General features: G+C 33.9%; 2 protein-coding genes across 2 annotated transcripts; one reads left to right on the plus strand and one right to left on the minus strand.

Annotated features, from left to right (window-relative positions):
* The first annotated feature begins 10,866 nt into the window (after positions 1 to 10,866).
* Positions 10,867 to 16,699, plus strand: LOC111274860 (mannosyl-oligosaccharide 1,2-alpha-mannosidase MNS3-like). Its single transcript, XM_022859816.2, has 6 exons — positions 10,867 to 11,273; positions 12,071 to 13,032; positions 14,358 to 14,619; positions 15,422 to 15,619; positions 15,791 to 15,939; positions 16,034 to 16,699. Exons 1-6 carry the CDS (start codon positions 11,196 to 11,198, stop codon positions 16,281 to 16,283), a joined length of 1,899 nt encoding a protein of 632 aa, XP_022715551.2. The 5' UTR covers positions 10,867 to 11,195; the 3' UTR covers positions 16,284 to 16,699.
* LOC111274859 (potassium channel KAT1-like) lies at positions 16,674 to 21,104 on the minus strand. The gene is made up of 11 exons (XM_089755807.1): positions 20,408 to 21,104; positions 20,111 to 20,326; positions 19,839 to 19,994; positions 19,685 to 19,742; positions 19,272 to 19,589; positions 18,607 to 18,846; positions 18,298 to 18,396; positions 18,174 to 18,203; positions 17,912 to 18,097; positions 17,157 to 17,826; positions 16,674 to 16,928 (listed from the first exon to the last, which is right to left on the minus strand). Exons 1-11 carry the CDS (start codon positions 20,584 to 20,586, stop codon positions 16,786 to 16,788), a joined length of 2,295 nt encoding a protein of 764 aa, XP_089611933.1. The 5' UTR covers positions 20,587 to 21,104; the 3' UTR covers positions 16,674 to 16,785.

Raw genomic sequence — 21,104 nt, forward strand, 5'->3', positions numbered from 1 at the left:
GGATTTTTATGGTTCTATAGATGCAACTGAGCATTGTTTAGTCCCTAATATGGTCATTCCACCTAAATTTAAGGTTTTTGAATTTAAAAAATATGATGACATGAAATGTCTAATGACCCATATCACTATGTACTGTTGAAAGATAGCAACACATGCTCGTGGATGAGTAGTTATTAATGCACATATTTCAAGATAATCTTACAAATTCTGCAACTAAATGGTATGTTCAATTAGACATGACTCATATTCATTTCTGGCAAGAGTTTACAAGAACATTCTTTACACAATATCAGTATGTCAGGAATCTAGCTCTAGATCATTTATCTTTATAAGATATAAAAAAAGTAACTGAGAGCTTCAAAAAGTATGCACAAAGATGAAGAGATGTGGCTGCACAAGTCCAACCTCTTCTTATCGAGAAAGAGATAACTGTCTTATTTGTGAATACTCTAAAAGTATCGTATTATGAAATGCTGATAGGTAATACAACTAATAACTTTTTAGATATGGTGATATTAGGTGAGATCATTTAAAATGCTATAAAGAATGGTAAGCTCGATACAAGAAAGACAAGTGGAGCAAAAAAAAAGTGAAGTTCTAAAAAAAATGAAGCCCAAACAGTAAACTATGTGGAACAACAGTTTAGAGATTTCATGTCCTACCTTGCACCAGTCTACCAAACCCATTACCCTCTCATAAACAATGTTACATCCATCCATCATCCATACCAACCATACCAGCCATTACAACCACCAGCTTATCCACCTCATTTTCAGCCATCCTTTCGGACACCTATCTACAACCGTCTTGATGCACCCATAAGACCAGAATGGAGACCTAGTCCTAATAGTGGTCTGAGGGCTTCAAAAAATACCCAAGAAAAACCCACTTTCAACCCTATTCTTATGACATACACAGATTTGTATCCCTGACTTGTTCAAAAATATTTATTTGCTCCTGTTATTATTGAACCCTTGAAACCTTTATTTCTCAAATGGTATGACCTTAATGCATACTGTGATTATCACTATGGAAATTCAAGTCTTTTTAATAAGAACTATATTGCTTTAAAGCATAAAGTGTAGGGTTTAATCAATGAAAGGGTGTTACACTTTGATACCAACCAACAAGGGACTCTAAATGTTAATGAAAACCCTCTATCGAACCATACCAGACCATCAATAAATACCTTAATTGATGGGTAAAGAAGTCACGTGAAAGAAAAAATAAATGAAGTTAAGACTCTGATGGCTAAGGTGTTTGAATTCTTGATTAAAGCTGACATATTGAAGTCAATAGATCTTCAGAATTGCTTTAAAATGATTAACTCAACTGAGAGCTATAATTATCACAGAGGTGTTTTGGGACATTCTATCGAGAATTATCACCAATTTTGTCAAGAAGTGTAAAAGTTGATGGATATGGGCCAAATAGAGTTTTACGAAAAAAAAAAAGTTAGTGAAAGCTGAAGTGTCTACTATTGATTCAAAGAATAAGTTTGTGCGTAGACCAGTAACAATTTATTATGATGAGAAATCAACACCGAGGCTAGAAAAACCCATTTCCCAACCAATAGTGACAATTAAAGTTTTTGGCCCTTTTTTATATCAGAATGATAAAGTAGTATCATGAAAGTACGATTGTGATATCGTAGTCAACCTAGATACTACGAACATAACGGACGTAAGAGGTATGACTCAAAGTGAGAGATGTTATACCCAAATACTTTAAAAAAAGCTAAAAAAAGAAAGCTAAGATAAGAGAAAAAAAGAAAAGTCAGAGTAATCCCGTCATAGCCCCAGAAAAATAATGTCAGAAGTTAATCTCTGAAAGTGAAGCATATGAATTTTTAAAGTTAATAAAACATAGCCAGTATAATGTAGTAGAATAGCTTAATAAGATACCAGCTAGAATTTTACTATTATCATTATTGCTAAGCTCAGAGTCATACCATAATGCTTTACTAAAAGTGCTTAATCAAGCATATGTGTTTCATAATACTTTTGTTGAATATGAGGAACAGCTTGTTGGTAATCTGATAGTTTCAAACTATATCTCCTTCAATGATTAAGAGATTTTTCTTGAAGATCGAGAAAGTACCAAAGTTTTTCACATTATTGTAAAGTGTAAGAGTCATATAATGGCTAAAGTTTTAATCGATAATGGCTCATTCATCAATGTTATGCCTATGATTACTTTGACAAAACTCTATGTTGATGGATCTTATATAAAGCCTAGTCATATGATAGTGAAAGCCTTTGATGAAACTCGAAGAGAGGTATTGAGAGACATAAAAATACCATTACAGATTGGCCTATGTACTTTTAATGTGAAATTTTAAGTTATGAACATCTCTCTTTCATACGGTTATTTATTGGGTAGGTCGTGAATCCATATGGCATGTGCTGTTCTATCTTTATTACATCAAAAAGTCAAATTCATTGTTAAAAAAAAACTAACATGTGTGACAAGAGAAAAAAATTTATTAGTAACTCAATCGATAACTACTCCTTATGTGAAATTAGTAGATAAAGCACTAGAATGCTCTTATAGATCTTTTAAGATTGCCAATGAACATATGTGGCTGACAGATCTAAATTGTATTTGTCACACTTGTCTACGATAATTAAAATGATAGTCAAACAACTTATCAAGATGGGATGGTGACCTAAAGTCGAACTTAAGAAGAATCTGTAAGGAATTACGAAGCCATCGACCTTATATGAGAAGAGAGATAGTTCAACTTGGGATATAAACCAACAAGAGGGGACAGAATGAAAATGATGAATGAGAAAAAATATAAGAGGATAGCTAATCTTGAGGGATATGAGTCGGAGTCAGAGTCTATAGTCATTCCATACCTCTATGATTTTTTTTGTTCGAGAAGATATATTTATCCAAATTTACTTGGAACCCAAAGTACAAGATTTGTGAAAGAATTTTCAGAGCTGGCCATTCAAATGATGGATGATAGAGAAAAGAAGAGTTGAAATAAAGAGCTATCCGTGTACCCTTATCCTCTAGATTTTAAACTAGATAATTAGAAAGTTATAGAACTGTCTATTGTCTTTAAAATTTTAAAAAAGTAATGTACTGTGAAACTTTAATAAAAAGCTTAGAAAATGCGTCTACATTTCTCTTATGCACTTTCACTTTTATTCATTCGAATCATTTCCCTTTTTGCCTTAATCATTTTTTTACCATTTCATTTTTTTTGTACCAATGTTCTCTTCATTTTACCATTTGCAGGGTCTCAAATAATGAACACGAGGATAATTATGAGAATAATCTCGGATTTAATTTTGAAAACTTAATTCATATTGATGAACTTGATAATGAAAAAGATTCAGATAATTACACACTGCATCTTGTTTTGTTAAAATTAATAAAACATGAAGATAAGCCAATTGAACCCTACTAAAAAATTACTGAATTAGTGAATTTGGAGGAAGATGAAAATAAAAGAGAAGTCAAAGTTGATACATTTTTTTTACCGACTGAAAGGCAGAAGCTAGAAGAGCTACTTCAAGAATATATAAATGTGTTTGCATGATCTTACTAGGATATGCCAGAACTCAACACTAATATTGTAGAGCATAAGTTACTTTTGAAACCTGAATGTAAGCCAATGTAGCAAAAGCTAAGACGCATAAAGCCGGAGATGCTACTAAAAACTAAGAAGAAAGTAAAAAAATAATTTGATACAAAATTTTTGAAGGTGGTAAAATATCCTGAATGAGTAGCCAACATAGTGCTAGTTCTCAAGAAAGATGAAAAAATAAGAATGTACGTAAACTATCGAGATCTGAATAAGGCAAGTCTTAAAGATAATTTTTTTCTGCCCTATATCGATACTCTAGTGGATAATACTGTTAGGCACTCCATATTTTCTTTTATGGATGGTTTCTCAGGTTATAATCAGATCAAGATGGCTCAAGATGATATGGAAAAAATCATATTTGTGACTATGTGAGGGACATTCTGTTACAAAGTCATACCTTTTGGGTTAAAAAATGCTGGTGCCACTTATCAAAGAGCAATGATGACTCTCTTTCATGATATAATGCATAAAGAAATAGAAGTGTATGTGAATGATATGATAGTAAAATCTCATAAAAAAGATCGTGTAGTTAATCTTAAAAGGCTATTTGATAGGTTGAAAGAATTTCAGTTGAAATTGAATCCTACCAAATGTACATTTGGTGCTAAATCAGAGAAATTATTAGGTTTTATGATCAGTAAAAGAGGAATCGAAGTTGATCCAGATAAGATACAGGCTATTCAAAATTTATCCTCTTTTCGTACCTTAAAAAAGGTACAAAGCTTTATGGAAAGATTGAATTATATTGCTTGTTTAATCTCTCAACTCACTTACAAGTGCAATTTCATTTTTAAGCTTATTAGAAAATATGATCCAGAAGAATGGAATGACAAATGTCAAAAAGCTTTTGACAAAATCAAAGAATACTTATTGAATCTACCCGTGTTGGTGCCACCCGTTCCAGAGAAACCTTTGATTTTAACTTAATAGTGCACGAAAATTCAATGGAGTGTGTTGGGGCAAATAGATGAAACCAACAAGAAAGAACAAGCAATCTACTATTTGAATAAAAAATTCATTGATTATGAGTCCAAGTATTCACTATTAGAGAAAATGTGTTATGCATTGGCCTGGACAGCTCGAAGGCTCCAACAATACATGCTTTATCATACCACTTGGCTCATAGGAAAGTTGGATCCTATATATCTTCGAGAAGCTTTCATTGACAGGGAGAATAACACAGTGGTAAGTTATACTTTCAGAGTATGATATTGTTTATGTGACTCAAAAAGCTATTAAAAAGAGTGCAATAGCCTAATTCCTTATTAATCGTACAGTCGAAGATTATGAGCCAATGAAATTAGATTTTTTTTTATGAAGATGTGATGGCCATTGAAGAAAACAAACCTATTGTAAAGTCTTGGAGAATATATTTTGATGGAGCTGTTAACGCTTTAGGCCATGATATTGGAGTAATTTTGATATCTCTTGATGGGTACTATTACCCTATCACAATCAGGTTAAATTTTAATTGCACAAATAATGTGATAGAATATGAAGCTTGTGTTATGGGTTTGCAAGCAGCAATTCAAAAAAAGATTAAAGTGTTAGATGTGTTTAGAGATTCAGCTCCAGTCATTTATCAGTTACGAGGTAAATGAGAGATGAAAGATTTCAAGTTGATTCGGTATCATAAATACATCTCTGAATTAATCAAGTAATTTGAAAAAATTCAATTTGAGCATCTACCTAGAGAGAAAAATCAAATTGCTAATGCACTAGCTACTATAGCTGCAGTGATCAAAATATATGCAAATACTGAAATCCAACCCATCAAGCTGGATGTGAAGGATGTACCGACACATTGCTCAGGTGTTGAAGAAAAGTTGATGGGAGGCCATGGTATCATGATATTATGCAATATATTAAAAGTCAACAATACCCGGAGTATACGATAGAAAATGATAAAAGGATTATCAAAAGGTTGGCTATGAGTTTTTTTTTATGGAGATATCTTTTACAAAAGGAATCGAGATCAAGTACTCTTAAGATGTGTAAATACAACTGAAGTAAAGAGAATTATTGAAGAAGTACATGATGAAGTCTGTGAGGCATATGCAAATGGTCATATGATGACTAGATAAATCATGAGAGCTGGCTATTATTGGTTGACAATGAAGGGTGACTGTATTAATTATGCTAGGAGATGCCATAAGTGTTGAATTTATGCTGACAAGATTCACGCTTCACCATCAGCATTGCACGTTCTGGCTCCTTCATGGCCATTCTCTATATAAAGCATGGATGTCATTGGTCCAATCACCCTAAAAGCTTCAAATGGACCTAGATTTATCTTTGTAATGATCGATTACTTTACCAAATGGGTAAAAGTCGCATCGTATGCTAGTGTGACCCGATCTATAGTATGTAAATTCCTAAAAAAAAAAGATAGTATGCAGATATGGGCTTCAAGAGATAATTATTTTTGATAATGCCAAAAATTTAAATAGCAAAATGATGAATGAAGTATGCACTCAATTTAAGATCTATCATCGTAATTGTGTATCGTATCGTCCAAAAATGAATGAGGCTATGGAGGCTGCGAACAAGAATATCAAAAGAATCTTGAAAAAAATGATTGATACTCACAAAGATTGGCATGAAAAGTTATCTTTTGCTTTGCATGCTTATAGAACATCAGTTCGAACATCTACTGGGGCCATTTCATTTTTTTTGGTATATGGAATGAAAGCTATGTTACTAATCAAAGTGAAAATTCTCTCACTAAAAGTCCTAATGGAGGTAGAGTTAGAAGAAGCAGAATGGGTTCGAAATCGCTACGAACAATTAAACTTTATTAAAGAGAAAAAACTTATAGCACTTTGTCATGGTCAATTATATCAAAAGAGGATTATGAAAGCATATGATAAGAAAATTTACCTTCGTCACTTTAAGGAAGGAGATTTAGTGTTGAAAATGATCCTTCCAAATCAACATGACAATCGAGAGAAATGGACACCAAATTGAAAGGTCTCGTATGTAGTGAAAATGGTATTTTTTGGTGGGACATTGATTTTGGCAGAAATAGACAGAAGTGATTTATCTATTCCGATAAATTCAGATGCTATAAAGAAATATTTTGCTTGAAAAAAAAGAGTGAAAAAAATAAATGAAAAAATGATGGCTTACCTAAGCTGAAAACTTGAAAAAATGACATAGATGTGAAGGGGAAGCATCATTGAGAGATGACCTTGCAAAAAAGGCAAGTGTAGTTTGATGAGTTCTGAAGAATCAAGAAAGTCATCTGATTTAATTTTAAAAAAAGAATATGAGAATATTTTGTTCATGATTATCTTGTGATCACTATTTAAGCACTTTTGTTTCAACTTGAACACTTTTGTTTCCATGCACTTATTATCAGTCTAATGAAATATGCTAGCTCTTTTTTGGAAATAATGCCTATCCATTCTATTACCTCATTTGATATCTTTATTCGCTTTATAAATGAATGAGAGAAATGTGTGATTGCATTTTGTTTGTTTTGAACTTAAAATGATGAAAAAATAAACACGAAAGATCTTAGTATTACTTTTTAAAAGTTGACAAAGACAGATGAAAGAAAATGAGAAAAGCATTGATGTTGCAAACTTTTGAAGAAAAAATATTATTGGAGAAGAATACAATGGACAGCTATTAAGAATGGATTGGTTATAAGGCAATTGTTGAAAAGTTTGATAAAAAAAAAGGGGGGCAAAAAGTGAGAGATGTTGAGAACCTTTTTACTGTAATGAATAATTTTGATTGCATTACATGCATTGCATTTAGAGCACTCAGTACACGCATCCATGAACAGTTATAATGAAGACAGAAACTTTTCATTTCTTAATGAAAAATAATATTTTGATATTCGGATGAAGACAATGATCTAACAAGAGATGTCAAAAGACAGAAATTTGCTAGTTTAAAGATGAAAAATCAATTTTAAAAAAAGATGAAAATTTAAAGTTATTGAACCTCTATTTAGAGAAGCTTTTTGAAGATGAATTTTTAAAGTTATTAAGCTTCTACTTAAAGAAGCCTTTTTCAAGATAAAATTTTAAAGTTATTGAACTTCTGCTGAGAGGAGCATTTTCAAGAATTTTTAAAGTTGTTGAGCCTCTACTGAGAGGAGTTTTTTCAAGATGAGATTTTTAAAGTTGCGAAACCTCTACTTAGAGGAGCTTTTTCTCAAAATGATATTTTAAAATTATTGAGCTTCTGCTTAAAGGAGCTTTTCTAAGATGAAAATTTTAAAATTGTTGAGCCTCTGCTTATAGGAGCTTTTTCAAGATAAAATTTTAAAATTGTTGAGCCTCTGCTGAGAGGAGCTTTTTTAAGATAAATTTTTTAAGTTGTTGAGCCTCTGTTGAGATGAGCATTTTGAAAAATTTTTAAAATTATGGAGCCTCTGCTTAGAGGAGCTTTTTCAAGATGAATTTTTAAAGTTGTTGAGCCTTTGCTAAGATGAGTATTTTTAAGATAAATTTTTAAAGTTGTTGAGCCTATGCTTAGAAGAGCTTTCCCAAGATGATGAATTTTAAAGTTGTTGAGCCTTTAATTAGAGGAGCTTTCTAATTTTTTTTTAAAATAAGGTTTTATGCCCAATGTTTCCTCTTTTTTCAAATAAAATGGTTGTTTGTTTGTCTTTACTTTATTTTTTATTCTCAAAAATAGACAAAGAGGGGCAGCTGTTGACACCATTTTATTTATTTATTTATTTTTTTTTTTTCTTTTCTTTTTTTTTCTTTTTTCTTCTTTCTACCAGCTTTTTTGTCGGTCACAAGTAGTCGTACTACCAACCGCCTGCAAGCCACCCCAGCCCTGATAGCCGATGGCCACCATAATACTAGGCCACCAAAATCTTAGATTTGGTCTTCTTTTTACTCTATAAATGAGCAATGAAACCGATAAAAAAAAGATAGAAAAGCCCAGAGACCCTACAAAAAAAATAGATAAAAAAAAGATATTGCCAGGTTTAAAAAAAAACTTCCTGCAAAAAAAATTGAGCACCAAAACACAAACAAAATCACAGTCCCTGGAACGGGAACCATAGCGTCAGTCTATAAAAAAAAAAAATCACTTTAGTCGAATCTTTCAGGCCAGATTTATGCGGTTCAAGGCTCCATTTTGAGAAACTAAACTCGGATTCGTGTTTAGGGGGTGAAGAGAAAATTCTGGGAAATTTAAAATTTTTGTAATGATCGAGAGACGACGACAGGCGACCACCGACGATGATCGGTGAGACAGAGTAGTCGTTGGATTCTGGGTTTTAGAGAGAAAAAAAGAGAGTGTCTGAGAGAAAGAGAGAAAAAAAAAGACTGAAAAAAAAAGCTAATTCGACCTTTAAATAGTCGTTCAAAACGATGCCGTTTAGGAAGATAGCAAAACGACACCATTTCAATCCCAGAAGATCCACACGTCGACTTGCAACCCGACTCGGGATCCATGCACTTGACTTGACAACTCGTTCTCCCTTTTGCCTCTCGATCGGTCCAGTTGAGTCGGTCCAAACTGGATGAAACCGACGTCGAACTGCTGAACCCGAACCAACCGGATCAGACCAGATCGAACCGTTGAACTGGCCCAGACCGTGTTAACCGGACCATTGAACTGTTCGGGTCATGTAAAAAAAATTTTGAATTTTTTTAATATTATTTTTTATTTTAAAATTTATTATTAATATTTATGCATATAAAAATGTTTAAATTTACCAAAATAAATTTTTATTGTTTTATAATAATTATTATTAATAATAAATAATAAAATTTATAATAAAAGTTTTTGATAAATATAATTAAATAAAAATAATAAAAAATTAATAAAAAATAAGACAAAAAATTTTATCCGATGATGAGATTCAAAAGTACTCCAAGTAGTGATACTTACGAAATCTCTAGGTGATAAGATTTTTTTTAAATACTACTAGTGTATTGGAATATTTATAAAAAATTTTTAATACAATAAAAAAATTTTTCTTTAATAAAATAATAAAATTAATTAATAATAATAACAAAATAGTAATAAAAATAAGAAAAAAGAAAATTTTATCCGATGATAGGATTCTAAAAATATTTCGAGTAGAAATGCTTTAAGAAATCTCTAGGTGAGAAGATTTTTTAAAATATTACCAGTGTATTGAAATATTTATAAAAAATCTTCAATATAATAAAATTTTCATTTTCTTCAAAGTTTTAAATGAAAAATTAACAAAAATTAATAAAATTTCTAAATAAAAAATAAAATGTGTGTATTAACGTATTATCATTTGTATTGCATGCATTACATAGTTCTTTTGCGAAAAATAAATTTGAGCCTCCGAAGATGAGATTCTAAAGTATTCCGAAAAGCGATGCCTAAAAAATCTCTAGGTTAGAAAAAATTCTTTTAATGTTATCAACGTACTGTAATATTTTAAGAATTATTTCAATAAAAAGGTTCTAATTTATTTTTCTTAAATAAAATGAAACAATCAATAAAAAATCAAAAAAATTATTTTTCAAACACCGAAAATAAGACTGTTTTTATTAAAATAATATGATAACACATAGTTAAGTGGTACTATTTCTAAACGGGCATTGTAAGGGTGCTAATTCTTCCCCACACATAATCGACTCCCGAACCCAGACTGTTTCGTAAATCATAAAATTATCTTTTTAATAAATTTTAATTAATTTTATTAAAATGATAAATTTTAATAGGTGGTCAATCACACATAGTCAAAAAGATTGGTGACGACTCCATTATATTTTTATTTTATTTTCAAATTCGTCGGAAGGACACAAAATCGTTAGGACAATATATTTATATATAATTTATTCTAATCGAGCTAGATCGAGCTTGAATTTTAATTTTTTTATCTAAAATTTGATCTGAAATTTAAACAGATTTAATAATTATAACTAAACTCATTTAATAAATTTTAATTTTTTATCTAAATCTTATTAAAACTTAAATAAATCATCAAACTTAATCGAATAGCCTAATCCTTATACCATCTACTTATTAGATAAAGCAAAATTTAACTTGCATTACTCCAAATTAAAGTGCACTTATGACAAAAAGCTCATATACCAATTAATGCATTTTTTACGAGATCTACCAATAAATTTGGATATTTAATATTAATAAAATTAAAAAATATACATCTATACTATTTTGTCCAAAGATTTTTTTTTAAAACTTAAAAAAAAAATCAAGTTCTTTCTAATTCATTTTATTTGTTATGGAAAATTATTTAGTGATGGCAGTCGTTAAAGGACTTCGAAACTGCGTTGATCAACTCCTTCAAACGTACCCTTTTATACGGACGTAAAAAACATGCCAAGAGGTGGAGAAACAAATTCCTTCGTTCTTTTTATCACCCGCTGTTGCCTTGAAACGCACGACGATCCTGCATTGACTTGTAAAGCAAGAAAAACGAAAGCCCCCATTCCTAATCTCTAATCTTAGGAGCGCGAACGGTTCCCCAGCCCCAATATAATTTTCCCTCGCTTTCTCGCACTTGGCTCCTTCTTTTTATTTTCCCGTTAAAATTCCCGATCTAACTCGTCGGGAAAAACCCTGCCTGAACTGGTAAATTTTAAAGGGAAATAAAAGTAGATCAGAATTTTCGACCATGTCGAAATCGCTTCCTTATTCAATGAAAGATGTTCACTACGATAACGCCAAGTTCCGTCAACGATCTTTCTTCAAGGTATTAGATCTCACTCCCTTTTCCTCTTTTTTTTTCCCTACTACTCTGGATTTGACTCTTAATTCATAATGTTTCTTTATCGCATTTCGTTTTTTGGCTTTTGATTTTCCTAAATTGTAATTTTCGATTTTTTTTATTGAGATGAATTGGATTTGTTCCTTTTAAGTTGAAATTGCTTTAGAGGAAGCTAATGACAAATTATTAGGTTATATTCCCTGATCTTTATGTTGATGTAATTTTAACTTGAAGCTGATTATAATTATTTAGGAAAGCGATCAGTGTGAAATGTAAGAAATAGAAAAGATTAGTAAGGAACTTAGAACAAGGAAAATCAAAGAAACTCCAAATCATTTGAGAAATTCTCAAGGATTCGGATTTATGTCCTGTTATGGCGAGCTTTAAGATTTAGCCTTTTGGTTAGAGTAATGTGGTTTTGAACTTTGGTGTATGGAGCGTGCTGTATATTAAGTTTGACAAATTCATTTTTCTCATCAGTAATTAATTGCTTGATGTATAAGATCTGATTTTAATTTTGTGTTTGGAGCTTATTAATTGTTACTCTTAGTAAATGTTGACCGCTGAGACTTTATTCACTGAATCGCCTGATGTGTTCATGGCAGAAAAAAATCACAAAATTTTCTAACAAGGTTGCTAAAGATTTGGCTGTCTTAGCTTATTTTGTTTCATTTTTAAGGAGTCTGCATTACTTAGACCTCTTATTTGTCATGCTAAACATTTTATGGTGTAGTAGATGTTTAATTTGAATATATTCTTTATTTTTCCATGTTCTATTCCAGGTGATCACGCAAACCTTACTTACTAGTAACATGAGGCGTGAATGTGTAAGTTGTAGTATGGGGAAGTTTTTAGGGTTATTAATGATCTTTGGCTTAGCATGTTTAATGTTGACTCATGCAAATAGAACACATTCTGTTTCTGATGGAGTAGCAAAAGGTGTTAGGACAAATGAAGAACATTCAGTAGTTACTGATTTTGGCATCAGGTTTAAAAAGCTTTTAAGAAAAGCACCCAGGCTTCCTCCTCGATTATCACCAGATGAAAAAGTTAGTTACAGTAATTTTACCGGTAAAACAAACGAGCCAAATTTTGAAGAAAAATGGAAAGCTAGACAACAAAATGTAAAGGAGGCTTTCACCCATGCATGGTCTGGCTATAAAAAGTTTGCAATGGGTTACGATGAGCTTATGCCAGTGAGCCAGCTTGGAGTTGATGGGCTAGGAGGTCTAGGTGCCACAGTTGTAGATGCTCTTGATACTGCCATGATAATGGGTCTAGATGAAGTTATTTCTGAAGTGGGCTCATGGATTGAGTTGCACCTCTTAGAAAGGATTAGTCAGAAAGGGCAAGTTAATTTATTTGAAACCACAATACGGGTTTTGGGTGGTCTATTGAGTGCATATCACTTGAGTGGGGGAGATCAAGGCATGAACAGAGCACACAAGGGGCCAAAACCTACTATTTATCTAGATATTGCAAAAAACTTGGCTGATCGTCTGCTATCTGCTTTTACTTCCAGTCCAACTGCCATTCCTTTCAGTGATGTTGTTCTACGCGATTCCTCAGCTCATCCATCTCCTGACGGACTGAGTAGTACTTCAGAAGTTTCCACTTTACAGCTTGAGTTCAATTACCTCAGTGCAATTTCTGGTGATCCAAAGTATAGCACAGAAGGTATGAAGGTTTTGGCGCATCTGAAAACTCTTCCAAAGGTGGAAGGACTAGTTCCTATCTATATCAGGTGGGTTCTCTTGCTTTAAATATGCCATCATTCCCAACTTCAAGCCATTATTACTTTAAACAGCCATGTACTTCTTTACATCTTTTAGATTTTCTAGCCTGCCAAGTTTAGGTTGATGAAAATTTTCTTTTGCTTGGATAACAGATTTTAGTCATCAAACACGGTAGAAAATAATGTCACAACCAGGTTTTTCATTTATATCATTGGAATTTTTTTTCGTCTGTTACCCTTTTTTGGATGGTCAAAACACACTGGACTGCTTTTGACAGTTGGATGTCAGGTCTTTTGTTTTTCAATTAATGCACTCTTCAGTTGCTGTGCCAAAAAAAAAGGACTTAGGTTATGAAAGAAAAAAATGGAAATGAAAAGAACACAAAGAATTACTTAAAAATAATTCATACTCTATCATGATTTTTGTTCCTAGAGAAAAATTGAGTTTGTGCCGAAACTGGTTGTTTCCCTTTATTGTTTCTTTTTCTAGTAGCATTTCTCTTCATTTTTTGTTTTTAGATTGACCATCACCTAGCAAAGCTTATCTACAGATTTCCTTTTTAACTGAAGCAGTGTGCTGGACCAAGACTGTCAGAACTTTTTCACACACTTTTTGAATTTAGATGTGCTTGCCATTTACTTGGCCTTCACTGGTAGATATGGAATGAAAGTTTTAATTTTTTGGGTTTTGTCATTGACTGGATAGGACATTTGGTCCAGAGCAAAGACCACATGACATATAATAGACTGTTTGAAATAATTTTCACGCTTTAGTTATCTGATAGAAGTTCGTTTTGCTTATTGACTCTAGTATAGCCTAGCCACAATTTATTTTACTGGGAGACTTTTTCCCAGTGATTGAATTGGCCTTATGTATTCACAGTCAAGTCTATGATAGAGGGGAAACAGTTTTTCAGGCTATAAGTGCTCAACTTATCATTGCAGATGTAGAAAGAATAATTCTTTGTTAGCCGTGAATGATTTACAAGATCATGTAAGAAGAGGCCGGCTTGATATTTTCCCTTTTTATGGTTGTCTTATATCTTTATGATTTCCACAACCTTGAATAACGAGAATCTTTTTAAATTGTTCAGTTATAAATCTAACCTATTCTTGTATGTACAGTTACCAATTTCTTTGCAAAAGATGATTCACTGATGTCAATATGCTTTATCAGCCTTGTATATCATTTTCATACTTATCATCATCGTCACCACCATCACAATTATTTATTTATGATTATCTAGTCCTGAGATCTCCTTAGTTGGAAGTACAGTCCTCATTCCATTGAGTCTTTATTTATTTTCTCTTTATCGTCTTCCGATGAAATGCAGCCCTCATTCTGGTGAATTTAGTGGAGAAAATATTAGGCTTGGATCTCGAGGTGATAGCTATTATGAGTATCTACTCAAAGTGTGGCTTCAGCTACGAGCTATTCAGGATGGTAATGTCACATATCTTTATGATATGTATGAGGAAGCAATGAGGGGTGTTAGACACTTGCTTGTTCAGAAATCAATACCAAATGAATTGGTGTTTGTGGGGGAATTGCCTTATGGATCCAACGGTGCTTTCAGTCCAAAAATGGATCACCTGGTATGTGGTACTTTCTCAATCCTTGAGTTTTAAGGAATACCTGGCTAAATGGAGATTTTTAATGCTCCCCTCTTTTTAGATGATAGATTTTAAATTTGGCAGTCGCCTACCAACAAGCTTCACTGGTAGGAAGCTTAGATTGTAAAAAACTTTCTGTTAAGAATTGCATATATCTGATATCCTTAGATACATAAAAGTGATTCCCACTGTTTGAATTTTCTTTGGGTCTATCCCATGGTCTCTACCGAAGGTTTCCTTCTTCCATTCCATAAGCCTTCAATCACAGGTGAAGGCAAAATTTGATTCTGTTTCTGTGGCACCAAAACTTATTGGCTTTGCCATCAAAACTAGGCTATCAGCTCACACCTTCAAAGTCGTAGTATTCTGTAGATTGTAGGTTGTTTCTTTTCACTACTATCATTCTGAATAATGCAAGTAAGCAATTAGAAAGTGGAAGAGTTCCTTCACCACAGTGTTTCTAATCTATTACAGCTGTAGTAGTTCTCATATATTTACCATAAAAAATAGGCTATTAGCTCACACATTAAAAGCAGTATTCTGTAGATCATAGGTTGTTTCTTTTCAAAACTATCATGTCGAATACTGCAAGGAAGCAGTTAATGAGTGGAAGAGCTCCTCCCACCACAGTGTTTCTAATCTAACATAGCTGTAGTTGTTCACATATATGAATGTATTAGTTAAATTTCTGTATTAATCATTGACTCTTGAAAGCATTTCTCCGCATTTGGATCCGAAAGAGCTTCCTTCATTGATGTGCGAGTAATTTTACTGTACTTACCAGGTGTGTTTTTTGCCTGGTATACTTGCACTTGGTGCCACTAAAGGCATCACAAAGAAGAAAGCTATGAAGGACAACCTTCTTACATTTGAAGACCTGGAAAACTTGAAACTTGCAGAAGATTTAGCCAAGACATGTTTTGAGATGTATTCAGTAACTTCCACCGGTCTGGCTCCTGAAATTGCATACTTCCATACTAAGGTTAGTTGGTTTCAATTAACTTGTTTCATGAAAGCAGTATAGGATTGAGTTAATTTGCATGTGCACCAAAATGGTTCATATTTGCTTATTCATCCATGCATGATCACTCTATTTTTGCATATTATATAATTATGATAGTTAATGATCTGCTGACTGATCTGATTTAAACAGGAATATTTTGAAGGTGGTCTCGATGGTGGAAATAAGAGTTCAGAATATGTAAATGACATAATAATCAAACACGCAGACCGTCACAATTTATTGCGTCCTGAAACTGTTGAATCCTTGTTTGTATTGTATCGTATCACTCAAGATCAAAAGTATGCTCTTTTAGTTCTTTAGTTTCTAGTCTGTCTATCCTGTTATTTAATTTCTATATTTATAGAGTGCACATGTGTGCAACATGCATTGCAGATATCGTGAATGGGGTTGGCAGATCTTTGAGTCATTTGAGAAATACACAAAGGTGGATTCTGGTGGATACACTTCTTTAGATGATGTCACTTCACTTCCTCCTCAAAGAAGAGACAAGATGGAGACTTTTTTCCTTGGTGAAACGTTGAAGTATTTGTACTTGCTCTTTGGGGATAGCTCTGTTATACCACTGGATGAATTTCTTTTTAACACAGAAGCTCATCCTTTACCAATTAACGATGCCATATAGAGGGAGGCATTAACATGAAGGGAAGCATGTAAAAGCTTAATTCTCTTGGCCTGGGCACAGAATCTATTGGTCTTTGACATGGTTTAGTAGTTTATCTTGTTATGAAGACAGTGCATGCCTAGTTGCCCAGAACCCGAGTTTAGCGAGGCGGGGGCTTGACTTTACATGTGTTCAACTCATCAATGAGTTGATCTGCACTTAGATGCCTACAAAAAGAAAAATTATGTTGCATTTACCAGGCCCACCTAATCATGACAGGACTGTAACATGTATTTGTTCTGATAGACATTTTTTGAGGTTATGCGTGGATGGTTTTGCCCACCAAAATATTGAGTGAAATACAACAATATGTAATTGACTTCTCTAATTTAACAGAGTAATTGCAATTCGGAGTCCCAAATCAACTGATTCTATTATATTTTTGTTATTATTTCATCATCATTGGCATTGCCTAAAGGTTACAAACTGTCTGCATCTATTCTTGACTGCCTTTTTATTATCATCAGGTCACATTGAAATCTACATTGTCACCTTCATCTTGAAGGAGAAACAGATTATCACCATCTCGAATGACATGTACATCATCTATTTCTGCATTCTCAGCATTAACGACTTTTGTAAATGTGTAGCCTCCAAACTTTTCCCCTGCAGTTTCAGAAGGTCATGGAATGAGAAATGAATAAAGCAAAAGCAGGTAATTGAACTAAAGTGGCTTTCTGGTTACAGTTCATGGTTTAAAAATCCCTATTTATTCTTTTTTCTTTTTTTGTTTTCTTTAATTTATTTGGATTCAGGTCATTTGAAGTTGATTTATAATTGTTTTTCTCACATGTTCAGGTTTATTTTCAATTGCTCTTTTCTGGTTGGACTTACCAGCCATTCTGAGCAGCTCGTGTATTGAATCAGGTAGGAGTATCAACTTTCCGAATTGTCTACTTGATGTACTGCTGGTCTGGAACTGCATGTGAATAGTAATTCTTTTCTTGTTTGGTATTATTACCTCTTTATAACTAGGTGAATTGAAGAAATTTTGGGCCCCACTTCTATGTTTGTTTTGACTATTCTTGGGGTCATCTGTTATTTCTGGCCCAATAATCTCTATCCTATGTTCATCTAACTTTCTTTTCTTTTCATAACTCAGTAAGAGGTCATGTATGTTCTTGTTTCCCTGCTGTTCTGCCAATGCTTTTGGCGTCCTTCCTTTTGCATCCGGTTTATGTACACTTGCTCCTCCTTCGAGCAAAATCTTAACCATTTCAATATGCCCCTTGCGAACAGCCTCATGGAGAGCTGTTTGGTCATCCTCTGCTGTTGTTGTTCCTTTATTTGGATATCTACCTGTGTGACTCTTCTCTATAGCCTCTGATTCCAAGAAATCTATGTCTATTGCTTCTTTCTTTGATGCATATCTCTGTGGTTGATCTTCAAATCCAGCATCCAAACAACTTCCTCCCATTTCTCCTCCCCCCAGCCTTTTATTTGGGACTAACCCCGGACCTATGTTGGGCTCCTCAAAGCTGCTGCTCTCTAGCCCATTCAATTTCTGCGAAAACAAACCATCATTTCTTGTTGTTTATAAAAATAAGAAGTGTTCCATCAGTCTAGAAGTTGTCTAATAAAATATTTACCCTGTAAAGATTATTCATTATAACACGTCCATCTTCCATATTTACTTGTATGGTGTTCATCAGTGAAGTTCCATTCAGACGTAGTATTTGACAAAGCTCAGTGGTCCGTACTGTGTATGGCTGTGGCCTATAACCTAGAACTCCAACCTCTCCAAACATGTCCCCCGCTGCTATCTTTCCCATAACCTGTGTAAATATTTTTGTAGTGTTGTTTATTTACCATAAAGAAAAATATTGTTGATGTTAAAATAATATCTCATACCCGATCACCATCAGCATGGGAGATTAAGTTCTGCAATCGGGAATCAATGAGTCACCAAATTAATGTCAGAAATTGGCATTGTTTGGTTTATATATTCTACAGACATCAGAATATGCCTACTTACAGCTGCTCCTGAAACAAGTATATAAAGATCTGTTGGGGCTTCATTCTGCAGAATGACATCTTCTTTGGGTGGGAAATACTCAGCATCAATGTCTGAAACCTTTAACAGAATAGTAATTGCATTAGCATCTTGTGAAATTGAAATTCAAAGTCATAGCAATGTTTGTGTACCATTGCTGTGAAATACACCAAAAATTGTGGATCTCTCCATAGTTCTGGGCTTTTTATTTAAGAAACTATTTCAGCCTAAAAAGAGAACAATGAATGAGGAATGATATGGACAAATATAGTTAGCCATGAGATGTATTACCAACTGAAAGAGGAAGTCATGAGAAACTCCTTGGAAGAGATAGACTTTCTGCACGATGTGGACGAAGAGATGCTGTGCAATGCTTGAGCGAATGGCTTTTGGCAAACTATTTAGGGTCTCTTGTTGCTTCAATCCTTCTGTTTTGAATCTTAGGCATATGTGTGACAACATTTGGTCTTGTATGCGGGGGGGCAACTGATTTCGTGTTGCAAATTCTGAAGCAGCTCTGACTGTATCCCTCTGTAGCATCAAGAATAGATAAAGTGTTTCTTTTCATTAGCACTTCCAGGCTAGAGATGACATCCTTGTCAAAAGAAAATACTATAGAGTCTGAAGAAGTGGCTGAAAGCTTGTAATGCTTAAATCAACAACCACAAAAGACTGAGTGTTCATACTTTATTTGTGTTGTCAATACAATGGCAAGGAATCTTGACATTACCTTTTAGCTGGTTTTTACCTTGAAATTTTTTCATTTAAATTTATCAAATTGTGGGGTAGAAACAATGTCTTACAAACAAACTATTTCTACAACAAATGGTGGGTTATGCTAGTACTGTTGATTGTGACGGGTTATTTCTTTTGGTCCCTTTAGAACTCATTTTATATGTCTAGTTCTCCTGGCAGGTTAATGTTGATTTCAAACAGCTTGAAAGCTGGGAACTTACAAAATTACGGGTCCGGCTGGTCCAGTGAACTACCAGGTTTGTCATGTTCCCGATGAGGTAAGCTGTTAATCCCAAATTAAACAACATGTAAAAGATATCAAATAGCATCTCTCTTGGATTCTCAGCATGCAAGTCCCCATAACCAGTTGTAGTGAGCGTTGTAATGGACCAGTAAATTGAAGTTATATATCTATCCCAGAGACTGTGCTCTTTGAAATTTGGGTATACTGCACCAATCCAGGTTCTCGTAGGATCTGGGTATCTATCTGCAATCAGATAGTTAAAGCATCCAGCACAATGTACTGCAAACAGGGTCACCTGAAATTAACCCGAGAGGAAAATAACCCATTTTTGAAATGACTGAAGCAATATTTGTGGTAGATGTGAGACAAGAGGAAGTTTCAATGGCTTACAGAAATGAGCTTGGTGCAGCGAGTCCAGAAGTAGTTGAACCGGATGTCTTTCTCAAGTCTGAAGGAAAGCAAACCTGTAAGTAAATATTGTAGTTCTCCCATTGTAACGGTTGAATTTTTAAGAAAAAGCATGGGTTTGGATCAGGTTATAAACCTTGCAAACAAAGAGCTGACTCGTCTCAAACGCCAGAGTCTGAGCATGTTGAGTAGCCTGAGACCAAATTCACTGCCATGATCTGTGAACATGAGGCTGAGAGACTGAAATGGGGCAGTGGAACAGACATCGAAAGCAAACCAGGTACATATGTACCTAGATGTTGGATGGATCATATGAAGAAAGCTCATTAATTGCTCGAATATTATATAAATATTTTTATTCTTAGTTGAAAGGGACTTTGCGATCAAATGCTGCAAAATCTTATTTACCTGATGGCAATCTCCTTGGGATCATCAACAAGGAGATAAGATTGGCTATCGAGATATGCAACAAAGAAGGTGAGAATGATGTCAACAGCAAAGAAGCCATTGACAATGTTGTCAACAATGAAAAGTGCATCTTTCTTGTAAGTTAGGAACGCAAACTCGAATGGACAGATCCAGGCAGAGTAAATGACAAGAACAACCAGCCACATCTCCCAAGCCCTGTAATAAGGAATAGGACATAAGGAGCAGCTTTGATATATTGCAACAAATATTGAAGTAAACCGTGGCCATGGTCATCACCTATAATGAGGGTTGAAAGGGGAAATGATGTATTTACGTAGCTTGGTCGCCTGGTTAATTCTGGCCCCAAGTGATGGAAGGAGATCACTTGAGAAGAAACTACCATGAATGTCACTGCCCATTTGAAATTCATCAATACAGAACCGTTGGAAGAAGTTTTTAGTACAGGAAAATGACATATTAGTTGTTTTGAATCCTCAAGGCTACAACTACCGTAGAGGCTATTAAACTTCTAGGGGGTTAAGTCCCAAAGGACTGGTTATATATAGCAAACATGTGAAAAGGGACACGGGTATAGGTTTCCTTTTTATAACCTTTATCTCAATTTTCTCCTGACGTAAACGAGTGTGCAAGCTAAAGCAACTAATATATCATTAAAAGTAGAAGTGAAAGTGGGAAAAGGATGAGGCAAATTTTCCATCTTGTTTGGACAAGAATGATAAACAACGAACAAGAAAAACATGACAAGAGAAAGGAGAAAGACCACCAAAATGGAAAGCAGTGAAAATGGCTGACATGGGGTGCAGCAATGCAGTTGCCAGTTGCAGCAATGAAATTTCTGAGAGAAAGAGAAAAAAGAGGAGAGGGAAAGAGAAAGAGAAAGAGAGAGAGTAGTTTGAATGCAAGCAGGTAATGGCAACAGTAATGGTGCTTCGGCTGGTGAAATGGTGCAGCTGGTGGTTGTGGGAGCTCCATC

Source organism: Durio zibethinus, chromosome 26, assembly GCF_047325235.1.
Source record: "Durio zibethinus cultivar Kanyao isolate XHJ-2024 chromosome 26, ASM4732523v1, whole genome shotgun sequence".
Classification (NCBI taxonomy): Eukaryota; Viridiplantae; Streptophyta; class Magnoliopsida; order Malvales; family Malvaceae; genus Durio; species Durio zibethinus.

What these genes read in the sequence shown, in the direction of transcription:
- LOC111274860 (XM_022859816.2), top strand. Translation starts at nt 11,196, where the DNA reads ATGTCGAAATCGCTTCCTTATTCAATGAAAGATGTTCACTACGATAAC. An exon ending in GTCCAAAAATGGATCACCTG is followed by an intron (nt 14,620 to 15,421) that starts GTATGTGGTACT and finishes TGTACTTACCAG; the next exon opens with GTGTGTTTTTTGCCTGGTAT. An exon ending in TTGCATACTTCCATACTAAG is followed by an intron (nt 15,620 to 15,790) that starts GTTAGTTGGTTT and finishes TGATTTAAACAG; the next exon opens with GAATATTTTGAAGGTGGTCT.
- LOC111274859 (XM_089755807.1), bottom strand. Translation starts at nt 20,586, where the DNA reads ATGTCATTTTCCTGTACTAAAAACTTCTTCCAACGGTTCTGTATTGAT. An exon ending in ATGACTTCCTCTTTCAGTTG is followed by an intron (nt 18,397 to 18,606) that starts GTAATACATCTC and finishes ATTCTGTTAAAG; the next exon opens with GTTTCAGACATTGATGCTGA. An exon ending in TACTTGTTTCAGGAGCAGCT is followed by an intron (nt 18,204 to 18,297) that starts GTAAGTAGGCAT and finishes TCCCGATTGCAG; the next exon opens with AACTTAATCTCCCATGCTGA.